General features: G+C 34.7%; 1 protein-coding gene across 1 annotated transcript; it reads left to right on the plus strand.

Annotated features, from left to right (window-relative positions):
- Positions 1 to 1491: 1491 nt before the first annotated feature.
- Cd69 (CD69 molecule) lies at positions 1492 to 8015 on the plus strand. The gene is made up of 5 exons (XM_078052408.1): positions 1492 to 1627; positions 4208 to 4330; positions 5307 to 5506; positions 5849 to 5949; positions 6969 to 8015. The coding sequence occupies exons 1-5, from the start codon at positions 1564 to 1566 to the stop codon at positions 7075 to 7077; spliced, it is 597 nt and encodes a 198-aa protein (XP_077908534.1). The 5' UTR covers positions 1492 to 1563; the 3' UTR covers positions 7078 to 8015.
- The last annotated feature ends 10490 nt before the right edge of the window (positions 8016 to 18505 follow it).

Raw genomic sequence — 18505 nt, forward strand, 5'->3', positions numbered from 1 at the left:
ATGAAGGAAGAGCTCTTCATAGAACACATGTTCAAAGAACCTGCAATGGTAGCATGTTTAAGGCTTGTGTGGAACAGCATGGAGATTACTATTGAGGAGGATAGTGACTAAGAGGGGAGGTAGCCAGGGGCTAAACCATATATAATCCCTTCCCAACTATAAGAAGGCCTTCAGATATCATGGCACCTTTAACAGGATGCCTTTGGGGGTAGAGGGAGGAGGAATTGTACTTCTCACTAAAATGGTATGACTTACTTAAAATACATCCAGTTGCTACATGGAAAAGGTTCTAGGAAAATAAAGCAGAGGCAAAGAGAGATCTTGGGAACACCATGTTCCTCTGTGTGACTTACATGGACAAATACACCTGATGACCCAACTAACTTCTATAGACGATCATTTCCAACCCACCTAAGCATACCATTATCACAATGCCTTTACTCTGTAAATAGAATGACTTCTCTAAAATAAGTGATTTTAATGACAAAGTTTTGGCACCAAAATTAACCAAAGTGGTATTTTGATTCCCTCACCTTCAAGTCATGGTACCTTGACAAATTCTGCATTCATTTTGTGTTGACCTTAATACTTATCTGGATGAGATCATCATCATAACAGTATATTTTCTTTTTATTATAACAGTATATTTTCATAGTAATCATCCCCAAAAAGTCTGAAGCTTCAGAGAGATCTGAGCAGAATAACCAAAAAGCTCGGGGAAAACTAGAAAAAAAAGATATTAGGTGAAAAAAAGGCAGTCTAAGTGACAGTGAAGTTTAAAAAAATAGCAGAGATGATGAAACAGACAATTTAAGATAAACAATTTTAGAACACGGCAAGGAAGTTCCAGACCACAAGCTTTCTATTTCCTGTATTAAGGCAACTACTTAGCTAAATGACACCTTAAAGGAACTAGTCCCCAGGGAAGAAGGGAGTGACATACTTCCGAAAGCCAATGCACAGCTTCCTAAAATGTTTCCAAGCTGAAGTGAGATTCATGAGAAGGAAGATTTTAAAATCCTTATAAAACAATAAATCATCTAGCCCCCAACATCATCAGGTACATAGTGTATGTTTAATAAATACTAGTTGTTAAATGTATGAATGAATGAATGGGATTCCATTACACTCTCCTCCAAATTATTTCCATATCAACTAGGCAGCTCTAACCCTTAATTCTTTACTTAGATTATGCTATCTTCTACATTATCTGAGTTTTCTAAAACTTTAAGGAAGGATGTTTCTGATTCTGGGAAAATCCCACTTGTCTCTTCACCACGATGCACCTATAGTTAACTAGTGAGAAAGCACATTTCAGACAGCAGGGAAAACCCACACCTCACCACAACAACACACAGTGAACTGTCTGGTCCACTGGAGCGTAAATTAAAGAGAACTAGCAGAGTTAAACAAGTAGGAGGTAAGAGGAAAGGGGTGGAGTCACGCTAAAGGAACATAAATGCTGAGAAGCCTCAGAGACTCAGATGCTGAACTTAAGCTCCAGGAAGAACTCCCAGTAGGGTGACTTGACTTGAGATCCACCAGGGAACCTTGAGAATAAGGATGAATTCTGAAGATTGTTCCATAACAGAGAAGAGCTCTCTGAATCTGGAGAAAGGACAAAAAAGTAAGTCACCCCTGATTCTTACATTCCAGTAGTATTTCTATAAATGACATACAGTGGTACTGAGGCAAGAAAATAGGGCACTTTTAAAGAGTTTGGTTGGGTTCCATTTCAGTCAGCAGAAACTGGGAAGAGAGAAATTCCTCTTGTGAGAAGATAGAATACCTGCTAGAGTGGAAGCTACAAGGTGACTCTCAGAAGAAATTTAAAGATCTTTTCCTTTAAATAAACTTTATAGCATCTCAATTTTTATATTGAAATAAAAAATTCCTAGTCCTAGCCTAGTTACTCTCCATTATTTTTCCATGTCCACCTGTGCCTATTCCAGGAAGTTTTACCTCTCCCTGTGAAAAATTCTGTTTTTCACAGACCATAACATTCTTGATTGTTTACCCTTAGACCTTTGTTTTCTGTGAGCATCATCCTGTTCATGCTGTGTTCTCAGGACAGTATCTTTTAATTGCTAAATATGTACAAGTTTCCAGTCTGAGAAAACAGCTATATGAGTGTCTAAATATTTACAGTGCTCAATGGCAATTTATTAAGAGAATGAAAAAAAAATCTTAAAAATACAATCTTCTGTTTTGATGTTCCTTTGGGGGCTCTTTCCCTCTGTTTCATCCTCCAATTTCATTTTTATAATCACTGACTTCAACTTCTAGATGAGCAGACAAATTTTCTATTTTTTTTAATCAAAGTGCTATTATCTTGTAATTTTCTCCTTTCTTCTATTTTTCTGTTTTATTCACACATCTATTCTATTTCCTAGTAACACAATTTTTCATTATTTGTCTTGTTTCTGTAAGACTTTCCTGATATTTTTTCATTTATTCCTTTTACTTCCTAATAAGTAGTAAGCTAAAGCACTATTAGTATTTTGAGTTAAGTTGTAAGCAAGAGCTGTCCAGTTAATAAAGGAATGTGTTAGAAACAGCACAGCCAAAACAATCTCTGAGGAAGAAATCATTTTCTCAGTGTACATCTACTAGATTGGTTTACTCTAGAAAAATATTACTTATTTTGATTTACTTATTATTTGTTTTAAGAACATGAAGTCAAGTGTGACTAAAAAGTGTAAGACATGTAAATTTTTAAGTAACCAGGTGAACCACGACTTTACAGCCCAGTCAAGCTGCTAAAAAGTAAAATGATTTTTTAAAAAGATATTAATGAAAGTATTCAATAAAAAGAGCAAGTGGAAAGAAGGATGAGATACAGAAATTATTAACTTTACCTGAGATCATACAGGTTTATTGTTGAATGTTTAATCTGTGTTTCCATCATAGTTACTTTAGTAGTATGAACAATTGCTGGCCATCGCTCTTGAGCAAGTTGATAGGTAATAAACAGGTGTGTCTCTTTTCACCTTCTCCATTAATGGAGAAAATCTATAATCACAGCAAAAGGGTGCTGTTGGGGGAATGTTTTGTCACCTAGGTGATAGAGCAAATGTGGTTAGCCATACCCCTTACTAATGTAAATAAAGTACAGATCTGGGCCAACGGGCTGAGCTGGCTCTCATGTTCAACAGCTGTGTATTAGGGCTTGCTGAGGTGTCAGAGGTATTGCTGCATTGAGTTCAAGCAGAATGATTGAGTCTCACGTGGTGGAAAGTGAAACTAGACAGATGTTGCCTGACCTACCAAAGGCTGTCTCTAATGATAATTGTATACAAGTGTAAAACAGGAGGAATTTGTTTGAGAAATTGAGAGAAATAGAACTAGACAGGAATAAAATAAAGGTTTCTCTTGCAAAATCTGAATGCAGACATACATTGGGAAAAAGAAACCCTAGAATAAGCAAAAGTTGATGTTGACACTAGCTATTCAGAGGAGTAAGAGGCTGGATCATACACTAGAGGTTTATTTGATTTTTTTAAGAAACCGTTTCCAATTTACTCTCCTACCAACAATGTATAAAAATTTCAATTGTTCCACATCTGCACTAACTTCATCAAAAATACTCTCAGGTGTTTAAAATTTTATATCATTCTAGCTTTGTGATTTTTTTAATTTCATTACATTATCCATTCCAATCCCATTCATATCATCTCTCTTAAAGACATCTGTGTCTTAACTATAGGAAATTTGACATTTTTATGAAACATCTCTTAAACAGTAACTGCCAAGAGGGTAAGGGATTATCCCATGATGGCTTTTTTTTTTTTGGATGTCCTCTAGGGCAATTGGGTGCTTAATAAATACTGTATTATGATTAAAACAAGAAAATGATAATGTGGTTAAAATTCTTATAGGTAAAAAGTACATCCATTGTGTATATTAAATTCATATATGAGTATGTGCAAATATTGGGTGATATTTTATGACCTCAGAACTATGACTGAAATGTTTTATTTTTACCTAATAAGAAATTTTCCAAGTTCACACAAAATTTTGGAAAAATTAGTTTTTCTTTTCATAAAATATGTTACCTATCTACCTTTCTCTTCCTCTCTGTTTCTCTCTCTCTCTCTCTCTCTCTCTCTCTCTCTCTCTCTCTCTTTCTTTCTTTCATTTAAACACCACAAAAGATTGCCCCAACTTAAGGTCTGCCTGAATTCATCAAAAACTTTCTTCCCTTCAGGAAATGCCACCAGCCTCCATTATGAAACACATCATGAAGGGTCTCTTCAAGTTCCTATTCCATGTGCTGTAATGAACGTGGTCTTCATCACCATTTTAATCATAGCTCTTGTCGCCTTATCAGGTGGGTCTTCATGAGTTCTTGCAAAGTCTCCTAGCTGTAAGCATTGATGCCCAGCTGAATCAATAGGTATTAGCTCAGTCTAGTTAATCAGAAATTCTGTTCAATTTAGGATAATCTCATATACTATACATGGCCAAATTTCTAATCAGTACAAAATATAATTCCATGTTCTTTGAATGATTACTACATTGCTTTTATGAGTATTGTCTATGATTTATATATCACTATAGGAAAAAAGCACATTTGAGCAGACTTTTACCTCTAGAAGAAAAGAAGCTAATATGAATTCTAAATGAAGAGACATTTAGCTAGAAAAAATGTGTATTTTCCATTCATCATTGGCAGAAAAAAATAATATCTAAAGCATAGATTAATAAAAATTGGCCAGTCATTTATTTTTGTATCTTATCTCAAAGCCACAGAATGGTCGTTCTGAGTTATTAAGACTATAGCAGAAATTCTCAGCCAGCAGTGACATGGTACTGAATACATACTTTATCATGTATACCAAGATACATCCGTGTCTTAACTATAGGAAATTTTACATTTTTATGAAACATCTCTAGCCGTTGATCTTTCTTTACTCTGATTTATTTACCTGACAATTACTCTCTATTTCATCTCCCAATTTAGTATTGTACCTCTTGTATCTTCAAATTCCTACATCTCCATCTCATTTAAACTTACTACATTACTTGCAATTTACAATGTATATTACACTTTCTAGTTCAAAGACTACTTCCAGGATTTTTTCTATTTTCCCTGCCACTATCTGAGTGACCAAAGAGATACCCCTTATGCTCATACCTCATCTGATGATGAATAGACACACAGAATAGTTAGATAGGTGAGCAACTGCTTTCTTCTTTCTTGTCTCTTTCCTGGTTCTCACTCTCTATCATACCTAGACTAAGTTTACATGCTGAATCTATTTGATTTCTTTTGTTATTAAAACAAACCGTTTTCCTTTTCACAGTGGGCCAATATAATTGTCCAGGGCAATATAAGTTCCCGGTGCCTTCAGACACCCATGATTCTTCATGCTCAGAAGAGTGGGTTGTGTACCAGAGGAAATGCTACTTTATTTCCACCACAACAAAGAGCTGGATTTTGGCAAAAAACTCTTGTTCCAAAGATGGTGCTACTCTTGCTGTCATTGAATCTGAAAAGGACATGGTAAGATTCAAAAATAACTTCACAAAATGATGTTATTTTGTTTTAAATAGGCAATCTGTGGTTTCTTTCTGAGTGAAAACTTTGTATCTATTGCACATTTAGGAAAATTGTCACAGAAGTGATATGATCACTCTGAGTTCAAAATGAGAGTTCAATATGGACTTTGAAAAGTGATTTTTGACTGCTTAGTTTCAAAGACCAGAGATCCAAATAAGCTTCTCCTATACAGAAATAATAAATGATCAGCCTTAGTCATTATGCTTCAAATTAAAGCTTTTGAAAATCAGATCTAATAAATACATGTTTCCTCAGTTTAACATAACAACTCCTTTATGTTTTAAGAACTTCCTGAAACGATATGTGGGAGGAGCTGAACACTGGATTGGGCTGAACAAAGAAGATGGTCAGAAATGGAAATGGTCAGATGGCAGAGTTCACAACTGGTAAGTTAAGAAGTTTTTTTTATTGTTCCCAGGCTGGCACCACAGGAAAAACGCTTTCCCTTTCTTCTTTCATTTAACCTTTAATTTTTTTTCTTTTCTTCTTGAAAATCCCAGTTTGCTGTGAAGGTTGAAATACTCACGAGTAGAGCTCTTAAAGTTTTCTTTTATACGCTTATATCCAATGGACTCCTTTCAAGACAGCCTTTGTTATATTTTTATCAACTTAGGATTCTGACAATACATTCTTATAGTAATTTTTCCTCAGTAAACTCTAGTATGAATGATTGAAATTAGCTTGTTTGGAAATATTCTAAGGAGATGACTGATGAGACAGTTCCTGGAAAAGAATTTCTTCTTTCTCTTTCCTAGTTTTCATATCTTTGTGGATAAAGAACAACATAATCAATGCCTAATTATGAATTTCTATGAACCTGAAGAAAACTTGCCAGAGAATTTAAGATACTTATTCTGTTTTTGAGAGACATTTTTTAAGTTTGGTGTTGATTTCTGCTTTCTGAAAATTCAGAATGGAATAAATTTCTCACTATTAATAATTTTAGGGTAATTACAGATATAGCATCAAGATTAAAATTCAGATCTATAGTAAAGGGATCCTTAATATGTGTCCTCACAGTCTCATATCTACAGATGGGCTGCAAGATCCATAAACACCCTAAATATGTATTCACAAATATGCATGATTTTTGAATGCATGTAATTTCTGAAATATTTCTTGAAGAATCAATGAACTCAAAATGACCTAGAATCATCCCTTTGTTGACATGCCTACCAAACAAATGGAGCACTTTACTCTTAACTCTATATCTTTTCTCTGCATGCTATTCCTTCATTTTTTGTCTATTGTCCCACAGATTAGACTATGAAAACTTGACTGGCTGATTTGTCTCATAATTTCTCCTAAGGAAAAAATAGTAGAGGTGACCATTAAGTTTATTCTCATGTAACTGAATGGAAATGAAGAACTGAAAATAATTCTGAGTGTCTTCATTGTTTGACAGGTTCAACCTGACAGGGTCTGAGAAGTGTGCATTTCTGAACAGCACAGATATCAGCAGTGCAGAATGTGAGAGGAATTTACCCTGGGTCTGCAGCAAACCCTCCAGATAATGAGCAAGCATATTCACTCAAACCATTGTTGCTGGAACTAAAGGAAAGTTGTGTTTTGACTTTGATGCTACTTTGTGTCAGAAATGTCCACAAAGACATGGTGAACAAACTTTTATAAATATGTCTTTGGAACAAAACAGAGAGAAACTCCGGGAAAAATCTGCATTGTGGACTCCTTCTTCTGTGAGCTGAAAATATTGCAGGTTGATTGACAGTCATGTCCCAAGAATAAGGAGAATGACTATTAAACTCTTCAAATGCACTTTATGTACTCAAGTCCAGAAGTAACAATAGGTTAAGAATTATTATTTATTGTTGAATGACTACGAACAATGAGTGTCCTTCCTGCATTTTCGCTGCTTGAAAAAGCTGATGGTGGAGGCAAAAGGTGAATGTAAACAAATGGAATTTTGACTAGGAATGGATATTTGGTATAAATGAATTTCTTAAACTTAGCATTTATAAGTGAACATGTTTATGAAACTAAACTGTATAATATTTTCCTCTATTTGGAGGCCTTTGCCAGGTTACTTTGTCATATTTATCCCTAAAAGAATAGCATTTGTCTTTCTTTTTTTTTTAAACTTTCTCAATTGTAGTCAGGTCTTTGTCAATGGTACGAATTTCTTTGCCTTTAAAATCATCCACATGATGTTTTTTGAAGAAAAGAAAAAAAAACAAAAAACTCTGAAGAACATTTGAAAAACAGACAAAAATGTTGAAAAATGTGCAATATATGGGTTGGCAAATCTCTATCAGTAAATACTCTGTATTGTTCAAACTTGGAATAATACTAGTCTCTTCTGGTAATAAGGTTGTGCCTTTCCTAATCAGCTTTGTCATGTGCACTACTTCATGTGAAGCATTTTCTGTGCAATGAAGTATGTTTGTTTGTTTGTATTTTATGTTCAGCACAATTATAAGCTCCTTTGTTGTATGTGAAAATAAAAATAGAATCAACACCTTGGGTTCCAAGAAGTGTTCAAACTACATTAAACATCATATGCCATATTAGAAAGTAGAAAACAGAATACTATGATTTTCCAAAATTCTTGTTTATAGTAAAGACTTACTTAGCTTTATAACATCGTTAATACCTTTTAAGTTATTTTTATACCCATGTTTTCTAAAGGACTGTATCCATTTTTCTTTGTATTGCAGATGTTTGGTAACATTTGGTCCTCATAAACAATGGCTTAAAATATCTTATTCAATTCTGAGGTGCTATATATATTAATTATTTACACCAAATAATTAATTAAACAGAAATGGGATACTGTATGATATCCATGGGTATTTCAATCAGGAACAAATTGAATTACTTTCCTAATTGTTTTTCAAACGTATTTTTCAATATTTTTTTCTGAACATTGGATATATATGATATTCATGGTGTCTTTAACCTGTTGTCACCACCAATGGCATATAGAAAAGAAATATGAATTTAAAATATTTCTTAGTAAAAAAATAGATAAATTTCTTGATCTTTGAGCTCCTCTTGTATAATGAAATGTCCCCTTAATGCTAATATTCTATCGTTAATGACAGCATTCTACTCCTGAGTCATGTGAGAAGCTGGTATCCTATAAAATGTGTGTTATAAAATGTGCAAGTGGAAAGTGTTGCTGGTAAAAGCCAGAGGGTAGGAGGCAGGTAGCCTGAGTTTCATTACTGTCACCCACTGGCTACTGTGTGAAATATGCAGGTGAAGTGTTCTTTTCAGAGGAAGAACTTGAAATTATGTTGAAAAACCAAAACAAAACACAGATAACTGGCACATATAATAACATATAGTAATTTTTGGCACATATCTTACTAAGATGAGTCTGGATTACAGATTTAACATTTTGAATATTATTGAAAATTTTGATTACCTCAGCAAATTAGCTATGGTAATTAGAATTAGCTAGAAATTTACTTAAAATTAGTTAGAAACTAAATTACTTAGTACATGAAAATTAACTTAAAACAATACCTGGTTCATAGCAAACCCTGGACATGTTTTAAATATTAAGAACTGATGGAGAGTGGATCCAAGATGGCGGAATAAAGGAGACATTGTTTCTGGCTGCTCTGTGCATGAATCCGAGAAAGCAGTCAGGCGGCTTCTCCAAAGGGTCTCACTTAGACAGAATACAATATCTCAAAGCGTGTGACAGAACCTCATATAATGGATTTTCACAGAATATTCCAGAGCTGTGAACACCCAAGCAGAACTCAGAGCCTCTGTGTTCTGGCAAGACTCCAGATTCTGGTCCCAAAGCCCGCAGTTGGAGGACATGCACGACTCTCAAGGAGCAGAAGAACCAAATCAGCACTTCTGCAGAGCGATGGAACTCCAGACTACACTCCACTCCCCACATTCTAGCCACAGCAGAAGGACATCCCAGCTCCTCCCACCTCACTAGACACCCCAATGTGGGAAACAGAGGGGCTCCATCTTGGAAAACCTTTCTCACTATTTTTTGGTGGGTGTGGCTATCAGCACAGATCTTTGAACAGGTATCTGGTTTCCAACTCCCCCTCCCCCCAGCTGTGATAACTCGGCATAGTAACTATCAGCACAAAATCATCTGTCAGTTGAACAGGAGTGCAGTATGAACAGAGCGCTGCCCACCTGGTGCAAACCAGAGGGTGGAGGGTGAGAGGTCCCACAGTTGAGACCTGATAAGCAAGAGAGGGGAGAGGGCTAAAAAATGGGAGCAACTCATAGAGACCAAGATTAGGGAAGCTCCAGGCAGGAGAGGGAGACAATACTGGGGAACTCAAATCTTCTCACACTGTTACCTACACCACCCTGAGGACAGAGACACAAGCTTGGAATAGACAACTCCACCTGCTGGAAGAGAAAAGAAGAAAACAGAATTCTAAGAGTGGTGGTTTTTTTTTTTTTTTTTTTTTTTTCCTTCTCTTCTATTTTATCCTTTTTCTTTCTCCTCTACCCTTTCTCCTCTGGTCCTCACAACCCTAACATATGTGAAACCAAGAGCTTTGCATGAAATAGAACTTTAAGAACTGAGTAACCAGAATAATATAATATAGAGGAATTGGACAAACACCCTCCCTTTTTTTCTTTCTTTTACTCTCTCTCTTTTCTCTTTCTTTCTTTTCTTTTTTCTTTTTCTTCCTCCCTCTCTTCCTCTTTCAACCTCTTAATTTTACTACTTTTACTTCATGTAGTTTTCTAAATACATATGTGTGTTTGTTTTTATGTACCCTATGTCCTCACACATACTTGTCTACCCTAAATTACCTCCTGTCTATTCCCCTGCTACTAACCCTCTTCATTAGAGTTCTCCTTCAAATTTCCTAAGTTATATTAACCCCACACCCTCACATCTTTCTTCATTACCATAATGTCCTAGGCCCGACCCCCAGATCTCTATCCACCACCAGAAGCTATACACGTTTTATGAAACTATTGATTATATTTTAAATAATAATTGAATCCAACATTTCTGGACATTGAGACTAACTATAAATGTCTTAAAAACAATAATTTGTTCATAGGTGATGTATTGTTGATATCGGAAACTGTTAACATTTTTTTTCCCCACAAAGGAGGGATTTTGGAACTATACAAGAGCACTACAAATCTATAGGGTAAAAACAATAACACAGCAGTCCCACAGAGTTGGAAAGAGAGAAATTCAAGCAACATGAAAAGACAAGGGAAGAAAGTACCACAAACAATTTAAGACAACACATTATTAGAAGAATTAATAGCTACAGCAGAGAAAATGACAGATAAAGTTTTGAGGATATACCTGAATAAAATGTTTTGGAATATCAAAGAAGACAATAGACAACAAATACAGGCAGTGAAAGATCACTTTAAAAATGAGCTACATAAATAAATCCAAGAAGCAAAAGATCACCTCTACAGGGAGATAGAGGTTATACAAAACAAACAAACAACAACAACAACAAAAAAAAAACCCAAAGAGAAATCCTTGAAATGAAAGAAATAATAAGCCAAATTGAAAACTCAAATGAGAGCATCACCAGCAGAGTAGACCACTTAGAAAACAGGACATCAGACAATGAAGGTAAAGTATATCATCTTGAAAATAACATAAACAGCACAGCAAGAATGATAAGAAACCATAAGCACAACATCCAAGAAACATGGGATAGCATAAAAAGACCAAATTTAACAGTTATTGGGATAGAGAAAGGCACAGAGGTCCAAATCAAAGGAATGAGCAATCTGTTCAATGAAATAATATCAGAAAACTTTCCAGACATGAAGAATGAAACAGAAATCCAATTTCAAGAAGCCTCCGGGCCGCCGAATGTGAAAAATCACAACAGATCCACACCAAGGCACATTATAATAAAAAGGCCCAACATATAGAATAAGGAGAGAATTGTAAAAGCCATAAGAGAAAGGAATCAGATTATATATAGGGGTAAACCAATTAGGATAACAGAAGATTTTTCAATACAGACCCTGAAAGCTAGAAGATCCTGGAACAACATATTTCAAACTCTGAAAGATAATGGGTGCCAACCAAGAATCTTGTGTCCAGCAAAATTAAGCTTGATATTTGAAGATGAAATAAAAACCTTCCATGATAAACAAAAGTTGAAAGAAATGATAGCTAGAAACTGGCGCTAGAAAACTGGCACTTAAAAAACATTCACAAAATATTTCATGAAGAGGAAATAAAAACAACAATGAAAACAAACAGAAGGAGGTAGTACACTAAAAGAAAAACTAATTCAAGATGAAAACCAAGTCAAGTTAAATTACAAAAATAAACAAATATGGATGGAAATACAAACCATGTCTCAATAGTAACTCTAAATGTTCATGGCTTAAACTCACCAATCAAAAGACATAAGATAGCAGATCGAATTTTTTTTTAAAAAAAAAAAGATCCAACAATATGCTGCCTACAGGAGACTCATTTGATAGGAAAAGACATGCACAGACTGAAGGTGAAAGGTTGGGAAAAATCATATCTCTCACATGAACTGTGGAAACAAGCAGGGTCTCCATACTCATATCAAATAAAGTAGACTTCAAACCAAAGTTAATCAAAAGGGATAAAGATGGACATTACATACTGCTCAAGGGAAACATACACAAACAAGACACAACAATCATAAATACATATGCCCCAAACAATGGTGCAGCTATGTTCATTAAACAAACTCTTCTCAAGTTCAAGAGTCAAATTGACCACAACACAATAATTTTAGTGGACTTTAACACACCTCTCTTACCACTCACTGATAGATATTTCAAACAAAAGTTGAATAAAGAAACTATAGAGATCAATAACATAATTAATAACTTAGACTTAACTGACATATATAGAATATATCTACCAGCATCAAGAGGATACATTTTCTTCTCAGCAGCACATGGATCCTTCTCAAAAATAGATCATATATTATGCCACAGGGCAACTCTTAGCAAATACCAAGGAATAGAAATACTACCATGCATTTTATCAGATCATAATGGAATGAAATTGGAAATCAATGACAAAGAATAAAAAATACTGCATCACATGGAGACCGAACAATATGCTACTAAATGAACAATGGGTTACAGAAGACATCAAGGAGGAGATTAAAAATTCTTAGAGGTAAGTGAGAACACAGACACAACATATCGAAATCTCTGGGACACTATGAAAGCAGTACTAAGAGAAAAATTCATTGCATGAAGTTCATTCCTTAAAAAAAAAAAGTCAACAAATAAATGACCTCATACTACATCTCAAACCCCAGAAAAAGAAGAACAAATCTGCTGAGAGCCATTACCAAGTAGGAATGACAGATCGTAATCCTTGCCAGCGTACCCCATGTTAAATGGACTTGCCTTGGAAATTTGCTGCGACCTTGCTTGTGTGTTTGAGAAAGGTGACCCTGCTCAATGACCAGGGTGGATCCAGGATTAGGGTGTACCCTGCAGGAAGTATCCCTGTCCTTGGGTTTAGGGCATGACAATAGGAGTTTTAGGGAAGTTGGAGGTTGAAGATTATTCCTGCTGGGAGTAGGGCGTGCCTGCTGCCTGAGTTCCCTCTGAGTTCTCATGGAGAGAAAGTATTTAGGATGTGAATTGTGTGGGGGATGGGGATTGCCCCTGTACCTGCGTGGAGGTGGTGTGAGATCGGGAATAAAGAATTGCTGTTTGAACCTACAAAGCTGTGTGGTGGCTCGTGATTCTGTGCCAAGCCGAGACATTGGCATTTGGTACAAATCAGCAGCAAAAGCAGTAGAAGGCAAGAAATAATTAAAATCAGAGATGAAATAAATGAAATTGAAACAATTGAAAAATTGACAAAACTAAAAGTTGTTTCTTAGAAATAATAAATAAAATTGACAGACTCTTAGCCATGCTAACTAAAAGAAGGAGAGAGAGAATTCAAATTACCAGCATATGTGATGAAAAAGGCAATATCACAGCAGACACTACAGAAATACAAAATATAATTAGAAATTATTTTGAATCCTTATACTCTAATAAAATAAAAGACAGTGAAGGCATCAATAAATTCCTTAAGTCTTCCCAGGTTGACTCAGGAAAATATACACAACTTAAACAGACCAATATCAAGTGAGGAAATAGAAGAAGCCATCAAAAGACTACCAACCAAGAAAAGCCAAGAACCAGATGGATACACAGCTGAGTTCTACAAGACCTTGAAAGATGAACTAATACCAATACTCTTCAATTTATTTCAGGAAATAGAAAAATAGGGAGTACTTCCAAACTCATTCTATAAGGCCAATATCACCCTGATTCCAAAAGCAAACAAAGACACTTCTTCAAAGAAAGAAAACTTTAGACCAATATCTCTAATGAACATAGATGCAAAGATCCTCAATAAAATTCTTGCAAATCAAATACAAAAACATATCAAAAAGATTGTGCACCATCAAGTGGGATTCATCCTACTTGATGCAAGGGATTCATCCCACTTAATTCATTCCAGGGATGCAAGGTTGGTTCAACATACAAAAATCAATAAATGTAATTCATCACATCAATGGACTTAAAGATAAGAATCATATGTTCATCTCCATAGATGCAGAATAAGCATTTGACAAATCACAGCACCCCTTTTATGTCCAAAACACTAAAAAAAACCTAGGGATGACAGGAACATATCTCAATATTGTGAAGGCTATCTATGCTAAGCCTCATGCCAACATCATTCTAAATGGGAAAAAAAAAAATTGAAGGCATTACCACTAAAATCTGGAACAAGACAGGGATACCCTCTATCATCACTTCTATTCAACAAAGTTCTTGAAACACTGGCTAGAGCATTTAGACAGATGAAAGAAATTAAAGGGATATGTATAGAAAAAGAAGAACTTAAACTAGCATTATTTGTTGATGATACGATTCTATACTAGAAGACCCAAAAAATCCACCAGAAAACTTTAGAACTAGTAAATGAATTCAGCAAAATAGCAGGATGTAACATCAACACGCATAAACCAAAGGCATTTCTGTATATCAGTGACAAATCCTCTGAGAAGGAAATAAGGGAAACTACCCCATTCACAATAGCCTCAAAAAAATAAGATACTTGGGAATCAACCTAACAAAAGAGGTGAAAGATCTATACAATGAAAACTACAGAACCCTAAAGAGAGAAGTCAAAGAAGACCTTAGAAGATGGAAATATCTACCTTGCTCATGGATAGGCAGAATTAATATTATCAAAATAACCATACTACCAAAAGCACTATACAGGTTTAATGCAATTCTGATCAAAATCCCAATGGCATTCCTCATAGAAATAGAAAAAGCAATCATGAAATTCATCTGAAAAAATTAGAGACCGAAAATAGCTAAAGCAATTCTAAGCAGGAAGAGTGAAGCAGGTGGCATCACTATACCAGATTCTGTAGATTCTATACTATGGAGCAATAGTAACAAAAACAGCATGGCATTGGCACCAAAATAGACTGGTAGACCAATGGAACAGAATAGAGGACACAGAAACTAATCCACAAAATTACAATTATCTTATATTAGACAAAGTTGCAAAAAACATGCAATGAAGAAAAGATAGTCTCCTCAACAAATGGTGCTAGAAAAACTGGAAATACATATGCAACCAAATAAATTAGACCCCTATTTCTCATCATACACAAAACTTAACTCAAAATGGATCAAGGACCTAGGAATTAAACCAGAGACCCTGCATTTAATAGAAGAAAAAGTAGGCCCTACTCTTCATCATGTGGGATTAGGTCCCAACTTCCTTAATAAGACTTCTATTAAAACCAAGAATCAATAAATGGGATGGATTGAAACTAAAACCTCTTTTTCTCAGCAAAAGAAACAATCTGTGAGGTGAACAGAGAGCCTTCATCCTGGGAGCAAGTTTTTTTTTTTTTTTTTTACCCCTCACACATCAGATAGAACACTAATCTCTAGGGTATATAAGGAACTCAAAAAGCTGAACACCAATAAAACCTCAAATAACCCAATCAGCAAATGGGCTAAGGACCTGAACAGACACTTCTCAGAAGAGAATATACAATCAATCAACAAATATATGAAAAAATGCTCACAATCTCTAGCAATCAGAGAAATGCAAATCAAAACTACTCTAAGATATCATCTCACTCCAGTCAGAATGGCAGCTATTTTGACAAACAACAAGTGTTGGCGAGGATGTGGGGACAAAGGAAAACTCATACATTCCTGGTGGGACTGCAAATTGGTGCAGCCCATTTGGAAAGCAGTATGGAGATTCCTTGGAAATCTGGGAATGGAACCACCATTTGATCCAGCTATTCCTCTTCTCAGGCTATTTTCAAAGAACCTAAAAACAGCATGTTACAGAGACAAGCCACATAAATGTTTATAGCAGCATAATTCACCATAGCTAAACTGTGGAGCCAACCTAGATGTCCTTCAGTGGATGAATGGATTAAAAAAATGTGACATACATACACAATGGAATTTTACTCAGCATTAAAAAGGAACAAAATCATGGCATTTGCAGGTAAATGAATGGCACTGGAGAAGATAATGCTAAGTGAACTTAGCCAATCCCCTGCAAAAAATGCCAAATGTTTTCTTTCTCTGATATAGGGCGCGTGACTTATAGTGGGAGAGGGAGGGAAAGCATGGGAGGATTATATAAATTCTAGATAGGGCAGAGGGGTGGGAGGGAAAAGGAGGTTTCAGGGGATTAGCAAGAATTGTGGAATGTGATGGTCATCATTATTCAAAGTACATGTATGAAAACTTGAATTGGTTGTCAACATACCTTATATACAGAGATGAAAAATTTTGGTATATATGTTATTAAGAATTATAATGCAAAAAAGTACATGTATTGTGGCATAAATTGGTGAGAACATACTTTATATACAGAGATATGAAAAAATGTGCTCTATATGTGTAATAAGAAATGTAATAAAAATGTGCTCTATACGTGTAATGCATTCCACTGTTGTCATGTATTTAAAAAATAAAAATAAAATTAATTAAAAAAAATTTAAAAAATATTCCAAGCAAAAAAAAAGAACTGGTATTATAAATGGAAAACTATGTCATTATATTTCATCAAGTTTGACATAAATAAAGCAACATTCATTTGCAACCTATTTCTACATAACAGTCATGTTTCTGTTTGAGGGAATTTTAAAAAAATTCATTCACAAGTGAATATTAAGCAGCAGTTAATGTAGTGGACACTAGATTTAAAATTCTGAGTAAATTTGGCATGCAAATTGTCCTTTTAGAATGTATGGTCAATTTGTAAGACAAACAATGAGTAATTATACTATGGTGTGATCAAGACCATCATAGAGGAAATGCAAAGTGCTATAGAAGTCTAATATAGGTATTCTGCTCTATTTCCTCCTGTGTTTGGACTTTTTACTAATATTCAAAATATTAAATCTGAAAGTTACATTTACCTTACACAATACAATAATATTTGTGTTTTATTTTGCTTTTTCAACATAATTTCAATTTTCTCTCTAAAAAATATTTGACCTGCTTATTTCACATAATTATAGGGATACAATAAGATTACTTTAAAGAGGGCAAAATACCCAGGAAATATTAGATACTACAGTCAGTTTTCAAAGATTCCAAAATTTTGCTGTATAAATGCAAAAATTATTATCTTAAGTTTGTTCTAAGCTTTCATATCTTTGATCAGATTTCTAAATAAAATTTCACATAACTAAAATTAAAATGTAAATAACTTCTTGGGGGAAAATATTAGAAAACATATGGCTAGAAAGACTACTAGTGAAGTGTCAATTGGTTTATTTCAACTTTCAGAAGCAGTTAGACAGTGCTTATCAAAAACTATAAAAATAATTCATACATTCCCTTAGAAACAGTTACTTAGGGAAGAGAGAGAATTTTAAAGGTATATTCTTTGACATGTAACACAAAATCACAAAAAAAGTTTATCAATGGGATATTTCCAGTACTGTGAAATGAGAAATCACTAACCAAAGCTAATGCTTTGTTAAATACATATGATTTCTCTAAAATGAAATGTTATGTCCACATAAGAACAATAATAAACATTTATGTATATACATAAGAATATTCAAACAATAATGCCACCAGTTAAAAATAACATACACAATAAGATTGAATTCTGTTTAACATTAAATATATAAGATACAGTATGTATTTCTATACACACTACCAAAGTAAAGTATAATTTCAAATTTTCTATGATAATCATTTAGTTCTTAAGGAAAACTACTCTTTAAATAAATATGAGTCTCAAAATTAATTTTATGATTTAAAGTAAAACTCTACTTTCTAGTGGCTATTAAAAATAAGTTTGAGGCTGGACTTGTGGCTCTGTGGTAGAGCGCTTGCCTAGCACTTGTGAGGCACTGGGTTTGATCGTCAGCACCACATAAAAATAAATAAATAAAATAAAGGTATTGTGTCTGTTTAGTCAGCTTCTTTGCTGCTGTGACTAAATAATCTGACCAGCACAACTGTAGAGAAGGAAAAGTTTATTTGAAGGCTCATGGTTTTAGAGGTCTTAGTCTATAGAAGGCCAGCTCCATTCCTTGGGGCTCCAGGTGACACAGAGCATCAGGACAGGACAGTGTGGCAGAAGGAAGCAGCTCACATCATGTTAGGAAGCAGAGACTCCACTGGCCAGATACAAATATATACCTGAAGCCTTGCCTCAATTCCCAGACACTCCCTACCAGCCTTTACTTTCCACTCAGTTAATCCCTATCAGGGGATTAAATCACTGATTGGGTTAAGACTCTTAAAACCCAATCATTTCTCCTCTGAACCTTCTTGCATTTTCTCACACATGAGCTTTGGGGGGTGCACCACATCTAAACCATAACAGTGTCCAGTGTATGCCTAAAAAAATATTTAAGAAGTGAGTTTGAAATCACAGAGACTCACATACATAGTAATCTGATACTAGACAAAAATACC

The sequence above is a fragment of the Ictidomys tridecemlineatus genome, chromosome 6, assembly GCF_052094955.1.
Source record: "Ictidomys tridecemlineatus isolate mIctTri1 chromosome 6, mIctTri1.hap1, whole genome shotgun sequence".
Classification (NCBI taxonomy): Eukaryota; Metazoa; Chordata; class Mammalia; order Rodentia; family Sciuridae; genus Ictidomys; species Ictidomys tridecemlineatus.

What these genes read in the sequence shown, in the direction of transcription:
- Cd69 (XM_078052408.1), top strand. Translation starts at nt 1,564, where the DNA reads ATGAATTCTGAAGATTGTTCCATAACAGAGAAGAGCTCTCTGAATCTG. An exon ending in AGCTCTTGTCGCCTTATCAG is followed by an intron (nt 4,331 to 5,306) that starts GTGGGTCTTCAT and finishes TCCTTTTCACAG; the next exon opens with TGGGCCAATATAATTGTCCA. An exon ending in GATGGCAGAGTTCACAACTG is followed by an intron (nt 5,950 to 6,968) that starts GTAAGTTAAGAA and finishes ATTGTTTGACAG; the next exon opens with GTTCAACCTGACAGGGTCTG.